This window comes from Rhipicephalus sanguineus, chromosome 10, assembly GCF_013339695.2.
Source record: "Rhipicephalus sanguineus isolate Rsan-2018 chromosome 10, BIME_Rsan_1.4, whole genome shotgun sequence".
In the NCBI taxonomy this organism is placed as follows: domain Eukaryota; kingdom Metazoa; phylum Arthropoda; class Arachnida; order Ixodida; family Ixodidae; genus Rhipicephalus; species Rhipicephalus sanguineus.
This window is the reverse complement of record NC_051185.1, coordinates 19,216,322-19,241,981: the sequence shown is the minus strand read 5'-3', so window position 1 is coordinate 19,241,981 and position 25,660 is coordinate 19,216,322. Positions and strand designations below refer to the sequence as shown.

Sequence of the window (25,660 nt, the reverse complement as noted above, 5' to 3'; positions counted from 1 at the left end):
TAAAGACAGAGCGGTCGTTGTGATGCATGCAACACCGAGGACATTTTATTAAATGGACACTACTGCGAAACGATGAAACTGTTTCTATTGATAAACTGTGCTCTGAAAACTCTAATGACGTTAATTCTACCAACACAGGTCTACTAATAGCGAAGAAAATCAAGGTCAATGTTTCATTTTTAGACTTTGCACCGAAATCGCCGCCCATGACGTCGCGGATTTCAAAGTGTATTTTTCGTATTTTAACGACATTGGCTCATCGAAATTTCCTGAAACATGGGATATTAAGTCTCTGGCCCCCTGAGAGGACAATGTACTTCATTTTTACCGATTAAGAACTACGTAGGCCCTAGTTGACGCCGCTAAAATCTATGACGTCACGGTGATCGGTGCGAGAATCTCAAGGTGGCGTCGCCACCCGCATGTTCTTTTTGCGCGTTTTCCCGCTTACCAAGCGTCTTCTCGCGGCAAGAGTGGTGATATTGGTATCTTGAAAGAGTAGTTTACCTATACGGGAAAAATCATTTTTCTCTTTATTGTCCTTTTAAACATTCCTTTAAACACATACGCACGCATTTACAAAATGAAATCAACGTTAGCTTGAAGATGAAATTTTGTCTCCACTGACGGTTGAGTTACTATTCAGCACACTGTCGAATTCCGCCATATTGTAAAATTTCGTAATGGCGGCCCTTTCAGCCAATCAGAAAGGCTGTAGCTGTCCTCTGGGCCAATAAGAGCGACTACATGGCGGAATTCGATAAGTGTTCACAATAGCATCCTTGGTCAATCCTCCTCCTACGTAGCGGGTATGAGCCAACAACATCATCAACACCAACAATATAACAGCGAATCAGTTCTGGGGAATTCCGCAAGGTGGCTGAAGGATTAAGACGGGGAAATTGACAATTTGCTTCGAGTTGTCGATGAATTCGCCCTAACGCTGCCAATTGCTAGCTTCGTGGTTAGCTCAGTTAATAGAGGGACCGCCCCGGAAAGGCGTTGGTCACGGGTTCGATCCCCGGACCCGGACGAATTTTTCGGCAACTAAGAGCCTTTGTTTCGGATAAATCCGTACGGTGATCATACCGTGTGGTGATTTGACATCCCTATTTCAACCCTATTGAAATCCGTATCGATTTACTTGTGGCTTCGTGCCACAAAACGGCTGGTTGTCAATTTCCTTTTCTTTATCAACAGTATATGAGAACCACAGCGCCATTTTAAGTCAAGGACAATACATTTGCACACAATACAAGCGCTGATGTTGTGTGTAAATGTTTTGTTCGTGTCGCTTGAATTCACGCTGGTGGTTCACATATCATGCGTAACCAATTAGCCCGTGCCGACTAATCAACAACTGCATTGTTCGAGCTTTTATATGATAATCAGTCCCCCGCAGCCGGTCTACGCTAACAAACAATCAAAACTCTCGGGGTCCCTTATGCACACGCCTAAGACGACTCGAAAGCCATCTTTTCTTTTCTTCTCAGTCGAAGTATTGATCCTCCCAAGCCCCCCCCACTCCCCCGCCGAAAGGTTACTGCACCTCACGCGGTTTTGCACTGCCTCCGGGATCGGAGGTATTGCTAGCTTTCTGCCCCTCACCTGCTTCTGCACTGACTCCGTGATCGGCCCATCCTTGACCAAGCGATGCTTTTGTGTGATGACTTCATCGTGTGACGTCACATTATGTGGCATTATAACATCAAAACTTGTTACGTCATCATGATGACGTAACAACTGTTGGCGATTTGTGCCGCCATGTGGTGACGCCAAGGGGTGATGATATTTTGCATAACTCGTGTTGACGCCTACGGCCAATTTTCGAGTTTGATGAGGCATATCCAAGGCTTTCGCCTTAATAACAAACAAACAAACAACAAACAAACAAACAAACAAACAAACAAACAAACAAACAAAGAGAGTTCAAGTACCACAGCAAGACTTGATATCGTAGCTAGACAAGTGTCATTTCAGCCTTTCCCCGGCGCTGTAAGATTACACTGGCTGACGCGCCACCATAGATAAGCGCATACGAAAGTGTTAGAAAACACCAGTCTGATAAAAAGAAAGAGCCAAAGTAGGACGCGCAGATTGTCGGCGACACGCTATCGCGCACAACCTGTAGGTTTCCGCCCCCGCGGACGATTACGTCGTCATATATATATATATAGCACATTGTGATAGACTCAAGAATGACGATGGCGAACGCACTTCATAGTTCTTTCTGCTGAACGAATCGTTTTTATACATTGTTTTTGTCATAACAGCAATCGGGGAGGCTATAGCGCAACGCACGCGACGCTCCGAATTCAAAGTGCAGCGGAAGCGCGGTTATCATCGCCACCAACGCGACACCCCGCCGAGCCAGCCGTGCAAAGGCCCCATTGTCACCTTTTCGTCGCTGTCGCGCCGCTGTAGACTTGCTCTCGAAGGCGCGTCAGAATGAGCGCACCGAGCCCGGCAGACGTCAAAGTCGACGACAGCGTCTTCTTCTACAATGGCGACAAACAGAAGATCGTCTGCAAGTCCTGGAGAGCCGAATCGGAACCGAGGTATGTTGTTTATAGTCTTTGTTGTAGTTGTTGTTGTTGTTGTTGTTGTTGTAGGAGCAGCAGCAATTGATTAATTTCTGGGTTTTTAGGTGTCGAGGACCACAGTATGAATATGATATAATATTAATTGTTGGGGTTTTAAGTCCCAAAACGACGATATGATTACGAGGGACGCCGTACATTCTTAATCAGATCCCGCTGAAAGGGCCAGATATAGACATGAAACCGGACATTTTTCGTCTGGTTTCCTGGATATAGCCAGTATTTAGCCAGAAGCTGATTAAGAGTGTAGTGGAGGGCTCTGGAAATTTTGATCATCTGGTGTTCTTTAACGTGTACCTAAATCTATGTACGCGGGCCTTTAGCATTTCGCCTCCATCTAAATCCGGCTGCAGTGGTCGGGAATCGATCCCGCGACCTTCTGGTTAGCACTCGAGCAGAGGTAGGATTATGAGGCACTCTTATATTAGGGGGGGGGGGGGACTTCGAATTAATTTAGACCACCTGGTGTTCCTTAACGTGCACCTGAATTTAAGTATACTGTTCTCGCACTTTGCCCTCATCGAAAATTAGCAGCATCAGTAGTAGTAGTAGTAGTAGTAGTAGTAGTAGTAGTAGTAGTAGTAGTAGTAGTAGCAGTAGCAGTCAATGGCAGAAGCAGGAGTAATAGTAGTAGTAGTAGTAGTAGTAGTCAATGGTGGAAGTAGTAGTAGTAGTCAATGGTGGAAGCAGAAGTAATAGCAGTAGACAATGGTACAAGTAGTAGTAATAGCAGTAGTAGTAGTCAGTGGCAGAAGTCGTAGTAGTACTTGTTACTATTGAGTGCGATCGAGTGGCTTATGAGTCCTGGGGACGCTGTGAGTGCGCCTAGACGTTATTTCTTGAACAAAATGTCAGCTAACATTGCCATTTGAAAAAAAAAAAAAGGCCTTTGCCATATCCCATAGGTGGGTCATTTCCAAAGGGGACTTGACGGCAGGTAGGGCGTAGCCAGGGAGTGGCACACCGGGCCCGTGCCCCCCCCCCCCCCCCGATATTTTCTTCGCCATTGGATACAGAGCGCGAAATGACACTCGACCGCACTTATCTGCCCGGACCCCATGTCTGATCGAAGAGGTGCTCCTCGACTCCCCCCCCCCCCCCCCCCCGAAAAGATTTCTGCCTGCACCACTGACGTCAGGTGTTAAAAAAACATATCCCTATTGATCTCCAGAATTACTGAAGTCTGGACGCCGATTCTGAATCTGAAATATAGATTTTTTTCCCAACGAATTCATGGTGACCGCATGGGGTGTCTTACGAAAAAAAAAAAAAAGGTACAGGAGACCAGTCACGTCTGCGGAGCTTGTGAACATGTTTCGTACGAAACTAAAAAAATATAGGACAAAGACAGTCATTCGCGCCGGGCCGCATATAGCCCGCGGACCACGCGTTTGAGACCCCTGCTCTACACAATTCGGTGCCCAGCTCTTTGCCTGTGCAGGGCTCTGGTGTTCCTGGCTCACGGTTACTCCGAGCACTGCCACGACCCTTGTTACGACACCCTGGCCCGGGCGCTGGTCGGACTCGGCTGCTACGTGTTTGCTCACGACCACGGTAAGCGACCCGCAGCAATCTGGCAAACACACTCAATCATAGGCGTGCGAACAGGGGTATTCTGACTTTATGAAACGTGGCTTTATCGGCCTGTATCACGACTGGACGCCGCAAGAAAGAGAGATAACGAATGCCCGCTCTACTGTGTTTATTTTGTGCCCCGTCATCTTGGGCGCCGATGGAACTACGTTCATTAAACACAACTTTCTCGCGGAGGCCCTGCTGTGGAATCTTCAGAGCCAACACTTGACAGTGTGTAAAGAAAGCCACCAGCAAACAATAAAATAGTACTCGCCTCCTCGCAGTGGGTCACGGCTTGAGCGAAGGGCGTCGTGCGATGGTCAAGTCCGCCGACGTGTACGTGGACGACATCCTCAAGCACGTGGACACGGAGCGGTCAAGGTTCACCAACAGGCCTGTCTATCTCGTCGGTCATTCCATGGTAAGTGGACTGGAGTATCTGGAAGTCAGAATCAAGCAAAGCGAGTAGTTTTAAAACGCAATAGTTTTCTTGTAGCATCCTCAGATTTAACGAAATGCTAGCGAGACACAATGCATCTTAAAGTCAGGTCTCATTGTTAATCAGTCTCTTAAGAACATGAAATAAAAACTCGCAGGGTTCCTTATGAATTCACTTAAGACGACTCGAAGGCGAAAGCCTTCTGCTTTTCCTTCTCAGTCGATGTATTGATGCGGCCCCGCCACCCTTCGAAAGCTTTCTGCACCTAACGTGGCTTAGCACTGCCTCCAAGATCGGAGGCATCTCACCTGGTTTTGTATTGCCTCCGTGATCGGACCACATTTGACCAAGCTACGATGTCATGTGAAGACGTCGTCACATGATGTTTTGTCACAGTTACCTCATGATGACGTCATAACGACGTCACACATTCTGGCGATATGTGACGTCATCACGTGATGATGGTTTCTTGCATCACTCGTCCCCGACGCCGCGGGACGCCGACGGTCAAATCTCGCGTTTGATGATGCATTTAAGGCTTTCTCCTTAAAAAATGTACTGATTTAGATGCTGGTACTTGAGTGTAAGTCAGCGCCATTGGTCACAAGAGAAGGAATTTCTTACACATTTTTTCGGTCCAATAGCGGCTACGGTGATTGCGTCAAAATCTTGGTTTATTTTGTCAGATCTTGTACTCCAAAAACATCTACGATCATAGCAATTAAGCGGGAGGGGGTTACACATGCAGGGTGGTCTGCTGGTGGTCATGGCAGCTCAAAGAAGACCCGATGATTTCGCCGGCCTGGTTCTGGTGGCACCTTTACTCGGAATCGACAAGGAACTGGACACGTGTTTCAGGGTGAGTTCACGAAAAAAAAGTGGCGCGATGAAATTGGGGTTTGTAAGGAAGGAAAGTTCTGATATTATAGAAATGCATATATGCAGATTATTACGCAAGCGGCCCAATGGTATTCACGAATTCCCAAAATCTGTGCTTCCCAACAGAGAACCTTGGCACGCGTTGTCGGTTTCCTCTTGCCGGCATTTCCCGTGGGCTCCCTCGACCAGAAGCTGCTGTCCAGGGACCCCGAGGCCATTCGTCGATTTGAGAACGACCCGCTACGCTACCATGGCAGCGTCTGCGCCGGATGGGTGGCGGCCATCATACCTGCGCTCGAGGTAAGTCCCTAGACGTGAATTGAATTGAAAAACGTTTATTAAAATGAAAGGCGTTTGAGAAGCAGGTGGATTGGCTCCTCGGCCAGGGCTCCACTGGCCTCTGCAGCCCGCCGTGCCTAGTCGAGGAGTGCCACTTGGGCCTCCTTTTCCACGCTGGCGAACAAGGTTTGCCACTGCTCCGCTCTGAATTTTTGCGCCGGAATCTGAGGCGTGGTAATTTTGGGTGGCATGAGTTCACATTCCAACGTAATGTGGGCGTGATTTGGTGTGCTCCACACCATTCCTGCGATACATTAGTGGTGCAGGTCGGGTCTCCTACAAGGCCCTCTCACATTCTGTCCTCCACACCAGGGGCAAGTGCCGGCGCATGCTGTTGTACGATGGCTTATAAGAGACCTCTGAAGATGTCATAAAGGACGTCTTAGGAGAGGCCTTGAATGACACAGAGTGTTTCTTAGAAGAAGTCTTGGGTTTCTTAAATGATACTCTGCTGAGACATCTCAGATCTTAGGAGATGTCATAAATGATGCCTCAGAAGGCGCCTGAGTCGACTTGGCGTATGTATGCGATGATGTCTTATGAGAGATCTTAGAAGATGTAATAAAATATGCCTTAGATGACTCAGCGTGTCTTGGTGAAGGCCTTGGGTGTCCTAAAGGATCTCAGACCCGCCAAGGTGGTGTAGTGTTTATGGTACTCGACCGCTGAACCTGAGGTCACGGGATCGAATCCCGACCGCAGCGGCTGCGTTTTCGATGAAGGCGACGATGCTTGAGCCCGTGTACTTAGATTTAGGTTCACGTTAGAGAACCCTAGTTGGTTGAAACATGCGGAGCCCTCCACTACCGCGTCCCTCATAATCATACCGTGGTTTTTAGACGTTAAACCACAATAATTATTAAAATATCTCTTAGAAGACGTCTCAAGAGGAAGCGTAACGCCAGAGTTGACCGATGTAACGTCGCCAGCGTCCTGTTTATGTGGTGACGTCAGCGAGGTAACGCTGCAGCTGTCAGACAGTCTGAGTGAATTTTCGAGGGGCACATTTCTGTAAAAGTGCGTCGATGCAGGCTTGTTGGTACATACAGCGCCCTCTCTCGTCACTTCTATTCTGTGTCCCGTCCTAGCGTCGTTTCCAAGTTTCAAAGTTTTTGTGCCTTTGAATTGAGTGAATAGGGTATGTGTTGTTCTTCGCAGACTGCGGTGGAACAAGCGAATCGCATGGAGCTGCCCCTTCTCATTCAGCACGGCACTGCCGACAAGGTCTGTGACCCGGAAGCCTCCAAGGTGTTCTTCGATAAAGCTACCAGCAAGGATAAGACCATGAAGGTAAACAAACACTTGTGTCCTTATCGCGCGTCTATCTTTATCTTGGCACACTTAAAAAGGACGCCTATAAACAACCCTGAAATCGAAGACGAGCCAGAGGCCTCCCTCTCTCACTTTCCGTTCTGTCTCCCCCACGGGCGCTCCACGTCTACCCACGGCCGGTCTGGAGTGCGCGCTCGGAAGGGAGCGAGCGCGCGCCTCCAGACCGGCCGTGGTCTACCCTAAGCGGTGGTGAAGCGGTAGAGCCTCCACTTCACTGTATGAGGTACCGGGTTCGATTTCGAGTCCCACTAGGCGCCCACTGGGTTTTTCTAATAGGCTGCTGCTCAGTGGTGAATGGGCTGCAACAAAACTGCGACTGACTTGGGCGAGTTTTTAATGCTACGTCTTGGACTAACATAGCACACAAAACATGACGCTTCTGCTTTTTGCGATGAAATCTTTTGTGCTTGCAATTTGTTTTATTTCCAGTTGAGATATCCTATCTTGTTTATTGCGATATAGATTGCTTTTTTTTTGCATTTGTCGGATGCTATTTTTGCTTTTTACGTTTTTCTATAACCAAAGCATGCCTAGGGCCTGATAATCAGGCCGGCAGTACGAAATAAATAGACGCAGTGATAATTTTTAGCACTTCTTGCGAACTATCGTCAAAAGTGGACAAAAAAATCCCAGTGGCTTTATTTTCTTGCGAACTGTCGTAAGAAGTGTTTCGTAAATACGATCCTCAGCTTTGCACTATCTTTTGTTGTTTTTCTTTTGCAGACCTATCCTGAAGCGTACCACGATCTTTTATGCGATCTCGAAGACGTTCGGCGGCAGGTACTCAAAGACATCGTCGACTGGTTCGCGACCCGACTCTCTTCAGAGCGGGCGCCTCCTCCTGTAGAAGGTGATACATCGGTCCAGCGTTAATGCAAAGACTGGCAGCTGGGAAAAAAACAAAAGGCTGCGTTGTTACGCGATAGAATCAACCTCACCAATTCCTTACACTTGGCGTATTCTGTAAACGACATGCGCTGCTTAATTAACGAAGACGATAATTACGATTATAAAGCGACGCTTTGTTACTGCGGTCACGTTAGCAGGCCTACGGCGTGTATTGAGAGTGACCATACGTTTTTCTGAAATGAGAACCAAAGCTGCAATAAACATTGTTACATTACAGCCTTGTTTCAGTGGCGTAGCCAGGGGGGGGGGGCACAGCGGACCCGTGCACCCCTCCCCCCCACCCGAAATTTTCTTCTGCCATGGAATACATAGCACAAAATGACACTCGGCCCCACTTACTTGCCCGGACCCTACGTCGGATCAAGGGCGTCTGATCTGACCAGAGTCTGCGCGATGGAATGAAATAACTCTGCTTCAGTGAATTAACACTGCAGTTTAACAAAATACGCTGCTGGGCTAGTTGGTTCATAATCTTCAAAATAAGATAGCGCGAAATCGACCAAGGCCACGAAGGAACACAGATGCACAAGACAGGCGCTGTCCTGTGCATCTGTGTTCCTTCGTAGTCGTGGTCGATTTCGCGCTATCCAATTTTGAAGAATACTTCAGTATAGACATAGCCAACGCACAGTCCCAAAATAAAGATATATGCAACATCTATTCGAGGACTCGTTCAAGATTTTACATTTAGCTGCAGCACATTGTATTCAAATAATCAAATAAGCATAGAGTAAATGCAGGAGTTTTACATGCCAAAACCACGATATGATTATGAGGCAAGAAGTAATGGGGGACTCCGGAATAATTTTGACCGCCCGGGGTTTTAAAACGTGTACCTTAATCTAAATACTGTGGGGTCTCGAGATGAGATCGCCGCTCCCGTAACACGCGGATACAATTCACGCCGTCAGGCAACACCCACGTGTACATTTATTAACCTGCTTTTACATCGACAAGCTCGCCAGCCAAATCATCATCATCATCATCATAATTTATTTACCTTTAAGGGCCCCTCATGGGGCATTACATAAGGGGGGGGGGGGGGTAACAATAGGTAACCACGGGTCACAAAGTTACATGACATAAATACTGTTGGAAAAACAAGAAAAAATACAGTAAGGGGGAAAAAAGCAAGGAAAACAAGAAAACAAAACATGAAAATGAGAAGGCAGGCATAAACGCGCAAAGAACAGGGCTACTACTCGGCCTCCTGACAGTGGTGCTGTGACATTAAATCTTTAAATTTCACACAGTTTACCTCACTAACAATACCGTCGGGAAGTACATTCCAATCCGATATGGCAGTCGGTAGAAGGTCGATTCCACGAAAGATCGAAAAAGGGTGTATATTTGATGTTTCCGATTTTCCTGATAATTTTGTATGTTGTGCACATATGATTGCACAGCACGAAATCGCAGTTCGTTTTCAAATAAAAATTTTTTTCAACACAGCAAAATTCGACAAGTGTCGACGGTTGACGACGACCATTTTACGAAGAATGCGTTTTCGTAACTTCGGAACCATGCTGGCAGCTACTCAAGCTATATATTACAAATATCTTTCTTTTTGGCGGAAGTAGAAGTAAAGAGGAAATAGCTCTTATCATTTCATGGAATTCTGAGTAAATTATGTATTTTTAAAAATTCACGAAAAACGCTGCGTATTTGAAAATCAGTCAAATTTGGGACGCTATGGCTACTTCTGTGAACACCTTAGCTTGTTCATATTTGCAATATGAATAGGCCTTTATGTGAATAATGAACCTCTGCATTTGTATTTCTCTAATAATATTCAAAGTAGTAAATTTTCATGCTCGAAACACCAAAAAGAGAAAAGTGCTCCTCCATTAAAAAATCTATAATAAAAAAAACCCAATCTCAATTTTGTTCAAAGTCCCCCAAAATGTTCTCAAAGGACTGCAGAATGATATTATGAAAAAACATGTTGCATCATTTTTATTAGAACAAAAGCAGAAAATGTCAAACATTGTGTTTCCAGAGCTTGGTGGCCACTGCGTAAAGGACATCTCTAGTAACAAGAAAATACAGTAACACGTCTTTTTTCTTCTCTGAGCTTCGCTAAACAGCAGTAATGATCTATTGTTGGAAAGTGGGAACTGTTTTGTAAAGAAAAAAAAGATCGTTTTAATTAAATGCATTTGCGACACCACTTACATTCCTCGTCGACGGGCAGCACGGACATTTTCATTCCTCTGGATAACTTTTTTTTTAGTAAATGCGCTTATACAAAAGTAACGAAGCTAAACGCGAAATATGTGTAGCTGAGTCGATCATGCATTGTAAGAATGTGAGAAATCGCAAATGGCGGCAGTGGTGAACGGCGAGTACCGCAGTGCAACCTAAGCACAGCAGCCACACATTGTTTGCCCAGCTTTGTCGCTATGCACGAGAAAAGGCTGGTGTGTCGATTGCGTTGGTTACACGATACATTTTTCACCGCTCGTCGCTCTCCCGCCCGGTTTCTGGATCCGCACAGTGCGGATCGTGTGGCCCGCGCTACAAGCACTCGTGTAAACGGAGTAGCATGCGTTAGGCGGACAGGTACAAAGGGCGGCGCGATGGACGCCCGCCTGAGCAGACGACAGCAACGAGTACGGCTGTGCCAGTCAGCCAAACACGACCTGAGATAGAAGTTAAGCATCCAAATTGTGCTTCACTTTGATGCGATCACTATACTACGCTCTGAAGGTGGCTATGGGTAGGCGTTATAGCCATGGCCATGATTTTGTACGGACTGCCTCATGGTGCACAAAAAGAAAATTCCGCTGCAGCAGAATTTTCGTTACGTAGAAGATATCGGATCGAGACTCTTTTGCGGAGGGTCATGAAGCAGGATGCGCGCTCAATTCAAGAGGGAAACCAGATCTGCCAGCACTCCTTCAAGAGAAAGAAGGATATGCAAAACAAAGCAGATGCAATGCAAACAAAACGTGTTTTGTCCGTGGCCAGAACTGCTGCCACCAATCTTCACGTAATCGATTCTTTTTAAACTCTGCATTGATCACATAAGGTTTGACAACGCACACATTTGGGCCAACAAAAACCACACCTCTTGGCGACCGCTCTCCAGAAATTCATTTCCATTCATGAAGAGACCTTGGCTTTTATACCAATCTCTCAATTCTGGCACAGCACATCATCATAAGAGACGCATGGAGGGAATGCGTTCTTTAACACTCAAGATATTAATTATACTAAACTGAAATAGATGAAAGAAAAGGAGGCTACAACTGAAAGTGCATACTGTGGACTGAGGGATGTCTAACACTGGCGTGAAGTCGCAAACCACGCGAATGCATTTAATTGGAACAGTCTTTTTCTTTACAAAACAGTTCCCAATTTACGACCATAGATCACTACTGTTGTTTAGCGAAGCTCAGAAAAGAAAAAAGACGTGTTACTGTATTTTCTTGTTACTAGAGATGTCCTTTGCGCAGTAGCCACCACGCTCTGGAAACACAATGTTTGACATTTTCTGCTTTTGTTGTAATAAAAATGATGCAACATGTTTTTTCATAATATCATTCTGCAATCCTTTGAGAACATTTTGGGGGACTTTGAACAAAATTGAGATTGGGTTTTTTTTATTATAGATTTTTGAATGGAGGAGCACTTCTCTCTTTTTGGTGTTTCGAGCATGAAAATTTACTACTTTGAAAATTATTAGAGAAATACAAATGCAGAGGTTCATTATTCACATAAAGGCCTATTCATACTGCAAATATGAACAAGCTAAGATGTTCACAGAAGTAGCCATAGCGTCCCAAATTTGACTGATTTTCAAATACGCAGCGTTTTTCGTGAATTTTTAAAAATACGTAATTTACTCAGAATTCCATAAAATGATAAGAGCTATTTCCTCTTTACTTCTACTACCGCCAAAAAGAAAGATATTTGTAATATATAGCTTCAGTGGCTGCCAGCATGATTGCGAATTTACGAAAACGCACTCTTCGTAAAATGGTCATCGTCAACCGGCGACACTTGTCGAATTTTCCTGTGTTGAAAAAAATTTTTATTTGAAAACGAACTGCGATTTCGTGCTGTGCCGTCATATGTGCACAACATACAAAATTATCAGGAAAATCGGAAACATCAAATATACACCCTTTTTCGATCTTTCGTGGAATCGACCAGAAATGATTTGTTGAAGGAGTTAGTTGAACCATGAATGCGTTGAACACTGTGACAATTAATCAGACGTCGTGATGATCTCATGGGCGGCAGGATAGGCTCTCGCGTAAATGAGGAAAGTTGTAATACAGCTTATGGAAAGGGCAAAGACTTGCTATTTTGCGACGGGATGCCAAAGGGGTTAGACCAATCGTACTTTTGATGTTAGTGACGCTCAATCTAGAATCATATTTGGAAGTTATAAAACGAGCAGCTCAATTTTGTATTGCCTCCAACGCCTCGATTAGGTACTCTTGATGGGGGTCCAGATAGGGGATGCGTATTCAAGTTTGGTGCGTATAAAAGTTTCGTATGCCATTAGTTTAACTGTGGGCGAAGCAAATGTTAGTGATCGTCTGATGAAACCTAGTGATCTAGAAACGCTTGCAGAAAGTGACGTGATGTGCTTAGACCAATTTAGATTATCTGTTATGTCTACGCCGACATACCTATAAGATTCCACGTGTTGTAGAGTGGTATTGTTTATCGTGCATGGGAAGTGTAGATGATATTTCTTACGGGACATGTGCATAAACTTACATTTTGATACGTTTAACTGCATGAGCCAGGTCGAGCACCAGTTTTGAATTAAGGTTAAGTCATCCTGCAGCAATTCCTGATCGTTAATAGTAGAGATACGTCGGTAGAGAACGCAATCATCCGCGAACAAACGAACGGTTGATGAAATTCGAGCAGGAAGATGATTGATGAAGATTAGGAATAGAAGCGGGCCAAGAACAGAGCCATGTGGGACTCCGGAGATAACGTTAGTGGCGGCAGATGGATGGCCTTCGATGACGGTGTACTGGGAGCGATCAGTTAAAAAGCAGTGAATCCATGATAATATCAGCGGATCGATTGAAAGGCAAGACAGTTCATTCATGAGACGCTGGTGAGGAACGCGGTCAAAAGCCTTAAAAAAATCGAGGTAAATGACATCGGTTGCAAAGGATGAGTCTAGGTTTAAGTGCAAGTCAGTGAAATACATAACTAGTAACACGCTTATATAATGCCAATACCATACCCAGAAAACATAACAAACCCAAGCAACATAACGCATATGCGAGATACCGCGAATGCGGCGTCGCGGACGTTCGGCTCACCACGAGGGGTCTACGGGACACGAGCCGCGGTATAGTCCCCATGGAACCACCGCGGGAGACGTTCGTCGGCACACGCCGCCAAACCCCAAAGGCTCGCTGCTGTTTTCTGTATGCCGGTCTAGCGTCGCCGACAGGGCGTCGCCCCCGCTCCACCTTAAAGGGGCCCTGCAACACTTTTCGAGCATGCTCAAAAAGCGCTGCCGATCGGTAGTCGAGGCTCCCGAGAACACGCGAGCCAAATATTATAGCGATGCGCACGGCCTGGAATTTACAATAAATTCTCAAAGTCAGCTGAAAATCGCTCCCTCTTCTCTCGACAAATGATGTATTAGTCCGCAAAATATGACGCGATTGTCGGCAGTTCCACCATTGGCTGATGTTATAATCACGATAACACCCTCATTATTACTTTCGTTGTTAATTTTGAGTTCAATAAGTAGATAATATGTATGTTTATATTCTTTTATCGCGTTAAAAACACCGAACAAACATTAATATTAGCACTTCCGGTCTCACCGACAGCTCGTCTGCTCGTAGTTGCGTGGTTCCGTTTTCTTCGCCATGCGCAGTGCCGAAAACGTAAATATTTCTGTGCTTTTGACCATCGCCGGTTGCCGTTGAGAATGGCAGCCGTTCGAGTGTTGCCTCGTCAGCTGGAAACTGCATCGTAGGTACGTTCTCACGACCGACCGAGGCAAGGGCGCAGCGTGTCTCCGATAACAATGCTGGCGTCCGGTAATGGCGGCGCTTCGGGGTCGTCTGCCAGTGCCGTCTTACGAGGCGATGTATCGGAGTATGGGCCGAAACCGATCTCAGCTGTCATTCGTTCCAAACGAGCGCGCAGGTTTGCTTCCATGGTTGGCAGAGCGATGAAAACACTACGGCGTTCGAGGTGCACACCCAACATTACCAAACCGACGCGCAGTTTTCAAGCACGCGCGATACGGCTACGGTCATAAGGCTCCGCTCGACGAGAACGACGCAAGCCGACCGGAAGTGGCGGCACAGACCACGTGGTTGCACCCAGACGTCAGAGAGAAAAAAATGAAGAAAAAAAATTCCGCCGGCGCTCTTGGGCGGAGCCTCGCTCGTCTGCGCTCCCTCCCTCGACTCGCTGCCTAGCCAGCCTAGCTCTCCGCGCGATCGCGGCGTTGAGTTGAGGGAGAAAGCTGCGGAACGTGATCTCTATAATTTGGTAACACCACTTAGACTTGACGGATTCGAAAAATTTTTGCGGCATATGACTCGTGAAGAATCATACGTCAATAATGAGACTATTCCAATATAACTAAGAAAGGTGTTGCAGGGCCCCTTTAAACCGTGCAATCACAGCGCCTATACAATATATGCTATGCTTCCACTTCCACTGCTGCGCCGAGTTTTGAGCGGTCGCCAGCCATGGCTGAAACTCAAGCTTAAAAAGTTCCACTGTTTAAATGAATTTGGTCTACCATTATGGCAGAACAGCGCAAAATGCGGGACAGTGAACATACAGGACATGGAGCTGACTATCAACTCAGAGGTGAAAGTCAGCGCTGTGTGCTGTGTGTTCGCTATCCCGTATTTTGCGTTGTTCTGCTACAATGTTCATGAACCGACTAGCCCACCTAAGAACCTTTGTAGCCTACCATTTTCGTCGCCTGTAGCGTGCTCAGAGCTTGTGCTTGGTAGAGTGAACAAGCAGCACCTTTCGGCGCTTCTTGAAGCAGCTCTTCGATTTCATGGTCCCGGCGGATCGCAGCACACCTGACGCAGCAACGCTTTGACCACTGTGAGGAACAAGTCTGCAGCTTACACCTTCGCTTGTCCCGTAAAAGATCATCGTGCTCTAGATCAGGCGAAGCTTCGAGGTGAAGCGCACGTCACTGCTTTGAAAATAAGCACTTCAAAGCAGGAAAAAAAAAAAAACTCTGTCCAAACCAACACGCTCCGGCGAACGGAACACCATTTGGGACGATATAAAACCTTCGTATAGGCTTGCTCAGGCCTACTGGTACATCCTTTCTTAGTAGCATATGACTATAGGTGTCGCCAGAAACGAAAGCATTGTGAAGCTTACTTTTTTCAATACACAGAGTGTGTAGTGTGTACTTCATAATAAGGTACAGCTAGGTGGCGTGAGCCGCCGCCCGATCAAAAGGGTGCAGAGTCACCCCGTGGCCCCACCCATCCATCTATCCATTCATCCATTGTAAAATACAGAAAAAATGAGTGGTTTAAATGTCGCTCTTTAACGCACTAGAATTGCCTCGAGATGAACTGTTACTGCAACTGTGAATATTTTTTGATTAATATTTCCCTGCGCACTTGTTTTATATGTCAGCTGTACATTTATTGACTTATGTACATACGCAGCGGTCTATGAAGCTCTATGACGCAATGGTCTATGATGCAAAGTTTTGTGACGCAATAGACGGAAGGGTTTGTGAATTGCCTATGAAAAAAAAAAGAACTATTACGTTCTTAAATACGAAGAAAAAAAAAATAAGCCTACATTTGTGTTCACAATACGCCAGCATTACCTCTCAGTGGATTCGTACTTCATTTCGCAGTTGTAACAGTTTTAACGTCTGTGTAAATTTAGTTATTTCATGTTTTGTTTCATTGTTTGTATACCCCGTTCTTACGTTGGGTGTCAACCGTGTAACACTGCGCGCGTTATACGTGGTGACAGGTTTTGGAACTAATTGTCCGTTCATGTATCGCGGCCGCTATAAATTGGCTACGTCACAGGTCTAAAGGGGCTAGTCTCGGGTGAGCATTGCAGTAGCCCACGCATTGCTCTAGAGCTAATCGCAACGTGTGTCGTGCAGAAGCCTTTAGCGGCGGCAACCGAGCTTTAACGAGCGAAGGCGAGAGCCGTTTCTTCTTCGGAATCTGCAACAATGTTTCGGCTCGGCAAATCAACCGCTCACCGTCTACTTCGAGCTTCTTCGAGCCTTCAACTCACGCCCAAGGGACGGCCGCTCAACGGGGCGGAACCGCTGCGTAGCTGTACTCGAACCTACAGCCAATGGAGGGGGCGTGACCCGATGCACCGAGCTCAGGTAAGCGAGGCAACTTCTGTCGTCCTTATGTCCTGTCGTCTGTCTTGCGTTGTCGCTTTTGCGCTGAAAAAGCACTATGGAGGCAACTTCTCTTTCGTCCGTATCTTTCGCAGTCTATACTGACACTTCGTTAGTTTTACAAGCATTAGCTGGTTAACTGTAAGCAAGGAAGTCTTGTTTTTCTCGCATCTTTCTTGGGTTCGAATGCCGTTTTATTATTCGTTGACAACCCAACCGCTACGGTGGTCTAGTGGTTATGGTGCTCGACTGCTGACCCGCAGGTCGTGGGATCGAATCCCGGTTACGGCGGCCGCATTTTTGATGGAGGCGAAAATGCTTGAGGCCCGTGTACTTAGATTTAGGTGCACGTTGAAAAACCCCAGGTGGTCGAAATTTTCGGAGCCCTCCACTACGGCGTCTCTCATAATCAAATTGTGGTTTTGGGACGTTAAACGCCAACAGTTATTGCTAGACAACCCCAACTATCTACATGTATTAAGAGAACTTGTCGGGCGAGTTGGCATCTGTTCATGTTAAAACTTCTCCATGCGCAAAATACCACATGAGAAGAGGCGCTCCGTCCCGTCGTCTTATCTTGTAGTGCGTGTTTTTCGCGCCTAAAGAAGTTTCACCATGTATCTACATGCAGTTATAGCCGCCGTGGTAGCAGAGTGGCATGCGGTGCTCGGCTGCTGACCCGCAGGTCGCGGGCTCGATCTCCGTCACGGCGGTCACATTTTCGACGGAGGCAGTGCGCGTTAAAGAACCCCGGGTGTTCGAGATTTTCGGAGCCCTCCACTACGGCGTCCCTCATTATCGTATTGTGGTACTGGCACGTAAAACCCCAGTACGTAATAAGGACGACGAAACAGACAGCGCCGACGAAAGTAAAAATACAAAAGAATCTGATGCTTCAGACCACTGCGCACACGCTATAAGAGCAATGATAATCTACCCCCAAGATATGCACACTGCCTGAAACACCTGACAGGACGACCTCATAAATAAACGATCTTGCTGTTCTTGCTATCGCTGTGAACAAGGCTCCTGTGCGTGAGCCGAAACGTCTTTTCTTGTGAACATTTTTCCAGTGGCTGGCACTGTCTCGTCGCATGTTATTCCCAGACCAGGCGGGATTCCAGCTAGCTTTTGACTTGATATAGTTACGTAAACTCACCGCGGTGGTCTAGTGGTTGTTGCTCGACCGCAGCTGACCCGAAGGTCGCGGGATCAAATCCCAGCCGCGGCGGTCGCGTGTCGATGGAGGCGGAAATGCTAGAGGCCCGTGTGCTTAGAATTGGGTGCACGTTAAAGAACCCCAATTGGTCGGAATTTCCGGAGCCCTTCGCTACGGCGTCTCATAATCGTATGGTGGTTTTGGGACATGAAAAGCCAACAGTTATTATAACGTTACGTAATAAGCTACGAAATCCGGTGTCGCCCGCGTCTTGTCCGGTCTCTAATGAAGCTTAATTAGTTAGTTTTCGTAATTCTGCTTAATCACGCATAAGCGATGAAATACTTTTTATTCCAAAGAACGGGAGTTTTTTGAGGGGCTCATTTATTGTTCCGTTAATTTGTTGTGCTGTCTGTTCGGTTCATTTGTTTGTCTTTTTATTCCCGGACGATTCGCGTTCTAGCATATATATTTATTAGTTAGTTTTCGTGAGTTCAACCAAAGTTGCGCAACTATAGCAGTGTTAACTTAGCGGTTGTGGTGTGTAGCTGCCACCCATGAGGACGCGGGTTCGATTCCCTTCCGTGGCGGCCACATTTAGATGGGGGTGGACATGGGGTGGGGGTGGGGGAATGGAACCCTATCATTCTAATTCGGTCGACGTTCTAATCAGATTGCAGGAGTCAAAACTAACCCGTAGCCTTATCATAAATATCATATTTCTGAGACGCTAAGGCCCAGTTTTTCTTTTTTTTTCTTTGCGCACAATTGAGCGAGTAAAAAAAATGCAGGTGTCCTTATGCTCTTCTGGACATAATGGCGCTATCTTGGTTAACTTCTTGTGATTGCAACTCTGTGTGGAATGTGTACCTTTGCAATTTAATATCGCGTGATCATTGACCCTTTGACATGGTAGCGCCTTAAATAGGCAAGAATTAACAAGATCTCAGATTAAGCGCACAGAACCCTCATGTGCCAGCGCAGCCTGCTACGCTGGTTGCTTAGAGATGCACACGCACTCTGAGCCTTATCTGTGCGATCGTGTGCTCAGAAAGCCGGTGTGACGCTGATCGTCGTATCGCTGGTCTAGCTGCTTCTCGCCGATATTAGAAGCTGCCGTACCCTGGATGTCGACGCTCGCGCGACATCAAAAAAGTGTTCACCATCTCCCACTAAAGGGAACCATGTGGGGATGCGAATCAGCGCATGGGTCGACTTAACATTCCGTTCATCACGGGCACCTTGCCAGATGTTAATGCGTCCTTGCATGTGGAGCACATCATGAATTCACTGTAGTTGCTGTTACTCGTCCCGAACTCTTGTTGGAGCACGCCATCCGTGTTCATCGCGCGTCTGCAGAATCTCGTTCCCCGACGCCATCACGTGATTGCTGAGAGAGTGTAAGGGGGACATGCCACAGCGTCTTACCCAGCCGCTAGCGCGTGCCAGCACACGCGGTTTTGTCTGCGTTACGCCAAGCTAGGACAGCAAACGGCAGCCCGGGCCCCTAAAGTGCTCTGCACGTATCAAGGCGGTCGAAGAACAAGACGAAGAAGACATCTCCTTGGCCCGAGCGCTCAATATGTTACAGATGGCTATGGTAGCTAGGTTTTAGAAAGCGGACGGTCGCCAATGGAACTACGGACAAAGCCCAGCGCAAAAGCTGCTTCGCATCTAAAAAAGAATATTGCGAGGGTGTGCGGTTTCTGTAAACGCCGAGGATCCTTTATGTAGTACTCCTATGGACTGTGCGGGACGCACCCAGTCTGCTAGGACATGAGTTTCATATTAAAGACAAGGTAATTGGGTGGGTGGCTTCATGGTTAGACGGCCACGCGTCCCTGGGCTCAGGCGCCATCATCTGCTCTCTCGTTAACCCTGGCCTGCCGGTCAGGGTCATAGCCGCGCACAGCGCGTGCATCCGCTGCTTAGTATTAAGGCGAGAGCCTTAATGCCTTATCAAACGTGAGAATTGACTGTCAGCGCCAACACGAGTCACCAGATGGTCGACACTATCCCGTTCATCGTGGTTCACATCATGGTTTTGGCACGTAAAACCTCAGAAATTATGATATTGCGTTCTAGATTGCCATTACTTTGCTATACAGGCTTCATTATTTGCGAACCCGGAGTAGATTAACTGAGCCAGACGTCCCGCTTAGCCGTCGCTACTTGACGGCATTGTTTAGAACTCTCTTATAAACCGGAGCGGCCGCTCGCGTCAATGCAGCACTAAATCGGTGCACGGGCGTGCGAATCCGTCAAGGAATTATAATTCTGAGTAAACACGAGGTCTACCGATCGGTCATTTTTCTTCTCTAAGTATAAAGCAGTTTCACAGGGACTTGTAGTCCTTTCCCGTGCTACTCTAAACCATAAACCAATCGCCGTGAACCCTAATACTACGCTCGGCTCTTGAATTTTGTATCCTTACTTCTAAGCACGTGACCGTTTACATGCCGCCGCGAGAAAGCAATGTCCGTCCTTCCCTCTGTCACGTAAGACTAGTAGCTAGAATGATATAAAGATTGAGGCAGCTACGAGTGGTGCGAAGACTGAGGATCGAAACAGCACAGCTGGTGGCGTTCCCTTTTTTTCCTCCTCTTCACATCACTCATCCTTAGCACTGCCCTTTCCCACACGCTTGCCTTACTACACCAAACAAGGATATGCTGTGCGTTACCCACTCCCCTCCTCCTTTCCGTCCTCCTCACTTTCCTTTCGGACTCCTTGCTATACTATACTACAGTCGGATACAACTAAACAAGGCAGCAGAGGCCCCGCCCAGACGACCGAAGCGCGACCGCCGATCGCCTCCGCGACCAAAGAAATAGTCCCGCTCATGCACGCGCCGGTGTTCTTCGAAGGCGGAGCCACCGGCCGTCCCGCTCATGACGTCAGTCCCGAGTAGGCGCCCATTGGTGCAGCCTTTTGTTCATCCGCCTTTGAGGGGGAAATGCCGCTGCCTTCTAAAGCTGTACCCGACTATAGACATGGACATGCAATGCTTCAACCTCTTTCCCTGCTCGCTTCCCTCCTGCTCACCCTCGCGTGACTCCTCGCCCTTTTTCCTTTCCCAGCAGCAGCGCATCCATAGATGCTTGTCCTCGGTAGTGGGGCTTGCCCAATTCCTGTGGCGCATACCCGCCAACTGGCTTTTTTCAGTCCACGGATAAAACTTTACGCCCGGCTTTAGCAGCGTCGATTTTAAAGGTCGCAAGGTCCCTTAAGCATTCGCCTGACACGACTCGAAGGCGAAAGCCTACTTCTCAGTCGATTCTATTGATCGTAGTAATTACAGACCAAAAGCAATTACGGACTAATACGCCAGGCCTTGGACTCGGTTAGGCAATTGGCGAGTAGTGGGAGTTACCCAATTTCTGTGGCACATAGCCGTTTATGATAATTTTTTGGTTCTTCAGACAAGGAACGATTTCCTAAACAGCTTCGCGTCCATGTTTTCTGTGCGGTTTTAACCCTGTTCAAAAGCTGATACGAAGTTCACCCAGCTGCCGAATTTTAGCAGCTTCTATGATTTTGCGAGGGAGCAGCTCATGTTGTTTAGAAACAAAACCTTGGAGGACGCTTGAGCTTCGCCTTCAAGAGTAGAACGCGACAGCGCAATAGGACCGTGTTCGTTTCGCCTTCTCAATCGCTAGCCTGGCTTCGCATCTCGGTGGACACATCAATCGTGTCGCAAGAAAAGGAGCGTCTGTACGCGTAACATTAGCAGTTTCAAGTTCTTCTAGAATGCCTACTGCAAGTACACTTGCGAAGTGCCCACTACGTCATAAGTGGAGAAGTACCCACCACGCGTCCGTATCGGCAACACGCGCAGCTGCGCAATTGGTTGATGCTGTTGCTGATAATGATTATGCCCTTGGGCATTGTAATTGGTGGACCTTTAAACCAACCACTCGCTGCGTAATTCACATGTTTTGACGCCCGGTGCGATTCTGCGCTTCTGCCACTAATATTGCATACGTTTAGTAGGTACTCGCACTAAATGACATTTGTATGTCCCCCCCCCCTCCCCCCACCCCCCGAAACGGTTTCAAGCACAGACGTGGCCCTGTGGTTGGTTGAACGCCTGCTTCCTACGCAGGAGTCTTAGGTTCGATTCCCACTCGAAGCGAAGGTTTTTGATTTGTTTGCATCTATCTCGAATTTCGCTAACGGGCAACGCTGATTTTTCCCTAACAAACACCGACGCCGAAATATCCACGAAACGAGCTTTTTTAACATTATCGCGTTAATAATGCAGTTATTAGTCTGCAGAGCTATTACTGCGGAGGAGAACTGTTGTAAAGTTTCTGGGCAAGTGGATGGGGTCCTCAATCAAAGGCTCCACTGGCCTTTACGGCTCGCTGGGCTTGGTCGAGTAGAGCCAGCTGGCTCTCCCGATCCTTGCTAGTAAGCCAGGTCCCCACTGACCTGTAGGAGATGTTGACCTAAAAAGGGAAGAATTGATTTTGTGGGGCCGCGATTCGCATTCCCACGCTATGCGGACGAGAATGGGCCATTCCCCACTCCACTGACAGCTGTGCGCGTGTATTGTGGGCAGAGTTGCCAGATGCTACCGAGCTAACAAGCGAATAATCGTCACTAAAGAAGCCAAAAAAAAAGCGGCGCGGCTTTTGCGAAGAAGCCCAAAAGAAGCGGAAATTGGACGAATTTTTCAGTTATTAAAAACATTTTTAATCTAAAAACGTCACTTAAGTACGAAGGGGAGTTAAAAATTTCTATTTTGTACAGCGAAAGTATGCGCAATTAGGAACGAAAGCACATACATGAACTTTTGTCTCCAAGGTAGTCTCCGTTTGAATGTACGTTTGCCAGCGCATGATTAAAGGGATACTGAACAAAAATTGGACCAACTGATGAAAATATCGAAACTCTACTCGGAAGACGTGATTTTTCCGATAAATAGTTTATTTTGCTTATTTTTGGTGGATTATCAGCGCGCGGTGACTGCACACGAGCGCGAGCCGTGACGTCACATTCTCCTAGGCGCACGCAGGGTGCACGTGTTCCTGTCCTCCGCTTCTTTCTCCACCTCTCCTTTCATCCTACTTTCCGTCTTCCACAGAGCCCGGATTCTTTACCCCACCCGAGAACAATGTCCGCTGCCGGTGCAAAGCTGGGTGGGTTGAAAGACGCGGGCGATGACTGGCATTGTTGGCATGCCTGTTTCAGGTGTACAGCCGCAATCTTTTTGAGTGAACATCGGATCGCGTAAAGCCCCTCCATGCGTTTTCCGCCAGTAGACGCGATGGAGGGGCTTTAGGATCGCGTTGCTTCCAGAGCTTCCAGCGCATTTTAGCGGTGGCAGCGAGAAGCATTGCTCATGCGCAGTGCGTCCGGCGTGCAAGAATTCTGCTGTCGCGCGCATTACGTCAGGCAAGCAAGTGTGTGTCGTCTGCTCCATGCGTAGTGCAGTAAGGAAGCCGTGGTTTTCAGTGTGGTAACAATGTTGAATTTGCAATTACGTCCCACACGATTCACCAATAAACAAGTCGCACGTATTATGCTCCAGCGTCACCTGGCGCCGGTACACACTGCAATAGATATGAAAGAGCACATGGAAAACCGTAGTATCGCTGCGCTCATCCGGTTGGCATAAACATTTGTGAAAATATATGAATATACAAAAAAGCAGCCATGGTGCGGCACCATGTTTACTCGACGATTGCGGGCGAACTCTAGGTAGCCGTTCGCGAAGAGTTGGAGAATGTTCGAGCGCATCATAACTTTGTGCCAGCGCTGTATTCTTCACTGCCCTCTAGAATGGCACCAGTGTTTTTTGAAAAGGGAGACATGAGAAAATACTAACATAACATCAAACAAGATTATTCCAGTCTCTTGGTACCACTTCCTTCGACGTATCATTCTACTGTCAAACCGTGCGCCAAATAACAGCTCGCATGTTTGTGTTTCTTTGCCTGTTCGTTGTACGCCTACAACACAGGAGAAAGAAAAAAGGCGAAAACTGGGTGACACGCCTAGGCTAAGAAGCACACCGCTTGAAATTAAAGCGTCCAAATTTTAGTTGCCGCCATAATAAGACAACCACCGAGGCCCATAAACCGCTAGCCGACGACACACGGGCACTGCGGTGACGTGATGCGCGCGAAGGAAAGCTACCGTCCGCGCGCATGCGCGCAGATACTGTGATGTGTCGCCTAACGGCGCTGGTAGTACAGAAAGACACGCGCTCCTGCGTTCACTCTCAAAAAGATTGCGACTGTATGTAGCGTCACCAAACGTTCTCGGCGCGGCCGCTAGACGTGGCAGTTTGTAAAAAAATCACAGCATATCCACGGAGTGAATGATGATGATTGGGCGAAGCTGCGGAGGTTCATCGGTAAACCGTGAATCTTCCGTGAATTCTGCCCAGTACATCATCACCGACGTGAGATCGGGCGCGTTCATACTAAAGGTTCGATGAGTTATGACGACTTACAGCTCACTTTAATTTTACATGTACGCTGTGAATTTTCATTGTTTAGAAAACCATTGCTTTAGAAAACATGTGGCGTCTTTCGTTAAAGGGGTCATGAACCACTTTTCCAAGTAATGATCTAATAGCCTCAGTATCGGAGTGTACTGCCTCCCGAATCGATTGCCGCAAAAATTTCTCGAATCCGTCAAGAATCAGCGGAGTTACGGGGGTTTGGCGCACGCTCCCAGCGCTTTCTCTCTTTTCTCGTGCCGGCGAGCGCACTGGAAGCTAGACAGGGAGGGATGGCATGGGGGAAAGAAGTTACGCCAGCGCGCGTCATGAAACGCGATCGCTCTCCCGCTGTGATTCGCTTGCGCGAGTGCGGCGCCGGCAAGTGGCGGCATTCCGCGGCAAGAAGCGCATCTGATCCGAACGCCGCTCTCGATTTACGTCGGCTATCGGCCAATAAGCATGCTATGTCTCTTGCGACGTACAGCGGACAGACGCCCCGCCCACCGACGAGAGTGAGAACCGGCCTCTGTTTGAAAAGAGGGTGCCTGGGGAAATGGCAACTTCGCGCTCCGCTTGTGGCCATTACGCGGCGCGCACGACTAATATTTGGCAGAGCAGTTCATAGCAGTGTCAGCTTTCCGCAGGATGTGTTTTTTCAATCAGCCCAAGGGGTGCTTCATGACCCCTTTAAGCAGCTGGCGTCTTTTCGTTTTGCTTTAGAAACATCTGGCGTCTTTTCGTTTCGCTTTTAGAAAACATCTGGCGTCTTTCGTTGGTTTATTTCATCAATCAACGGCGTTTTGAACAAAATTTTTATTGTTTAATCACGCACAGGAGAAATCTCACCAGGCACTACCTTGGAGGTAAACAATGGCTGCTAATGGGAATGAGAGACAGAAGTCGACTTTTAGCTAACACTTACACTTCTACTTCTACTAACGTTTCCTACTGGAACATGCCAATGGCTGCTAATGGGGAATGAGAGACAGAAGAATTCGGCTTTTAGTTAACGCGCACGCTGCGAATTTTTTATTGTTCAACAACGCACAGGAGAAATCTCCCACCGGCACGACCTTGGAGGTCAAGATCTGGTACTAGCGTTACGACTGGTTACGCACTACGAGGGACGAACAGGTGCCGCTTTAAGGAGCTTCGCCCCTAAAACGCATTAAATTCATTATCTCCCTCTAGTTTCTGCCTGAAATGAAGGTTGTTTGTATCGATTGCAGCACGCAATCTTTGATTTTGGCTGAAAATCTTGGCGGAAAAAATTTCGTTCGGTATCCCTTTAATGTTACTGTTGATTCCCCCAAACGTATGTTTGACTTCAACACTGAACTACTCAAATCGGCAACCACGCTATTGGGGAACGTGGTGATCTCTAAAATACCTATATTTGCTGAAAAAATGCAAATGAGCCCAAAAAACCCAAGCGACTGAAAAATTTGGGCGATAAGAGGCCCAAATCCGCTTATAAATGGAACTGGCAACGCGGATTGTGGGAGTCATAGAGGTGTGCACGGGCTCCGGGTAGCCCGAAAGCCCGAGCCCGACCCGGCCCGCGGGCCGGGCTCGGGCGGGCCGACGTATTTTCACCTCGGGCCCGGGCCGG

The 25,660-nt window shown here is 47.4% G+C and overlaps 2 protein-coding genes across 3 annotated transcripts in view; both read left to right on the top strand.

Moving 5' to 3' along the window:
* Positions 1 to 2,235: 2,235 nt before the first annotated feature.
* On the top strand, positions 2,236 to 8,291 carry LOC119407186 (monoglyceride lipase). Of its 2 annotated transcripts, XM_037674058.2 has the most exons (7): positions 2,236 to 2,558; positions 4,042 to 4,154; positions 4,460 to 4,596; positions 5,363 to 5,473; positions 5,620 to 5,793; positions 6,991 to 7,122; positions 7,888 to 8,291. In XM_037674058.2, exons 1-7 carry the CDS (start codon positions 2,449 to 2,451, stop codon positions 8,035 to 8,037), a joined length of 927 nt encoding a protein of 308 aa, XP_037529986.1. In that variant the 5' UTR covers positions 2,236 to 2,448; the 3' UTR covers positions 8,038 to 8,291. The 2 variants fall into 2 exon arrangements, with proteins under 2 accessions (XP_037529986.1, XP_037529987.1); XM_037674059.2 differs by lacking the exon at positions 4,042 to 4,154 and having other exon boundaries at positions 2,303 to 2,558.
* Positions 8,292 to 16,142: 7,851 nt separating this feature from the next.
* The window catches only part of LOC119407184 (monoglyceride lipase), a 78,267-nt gene continuing 68,749 nt past the window's right edge, over positions 16,143 to 25,660 (top strand). Inside the window, exon 1 of the mRNA XM_037674056.2 lies at positions 16,143 to 16,417. Within this exon, the coding sequence (XP_037529984.1) occupies positions 16,256 to 16,417 (162 nt within the window). The 5' untranslated portion in view covers positions 16,143 to 16,255. The remainder of the gene's footprint in view (positions 16,418 to 25,660) is intronic.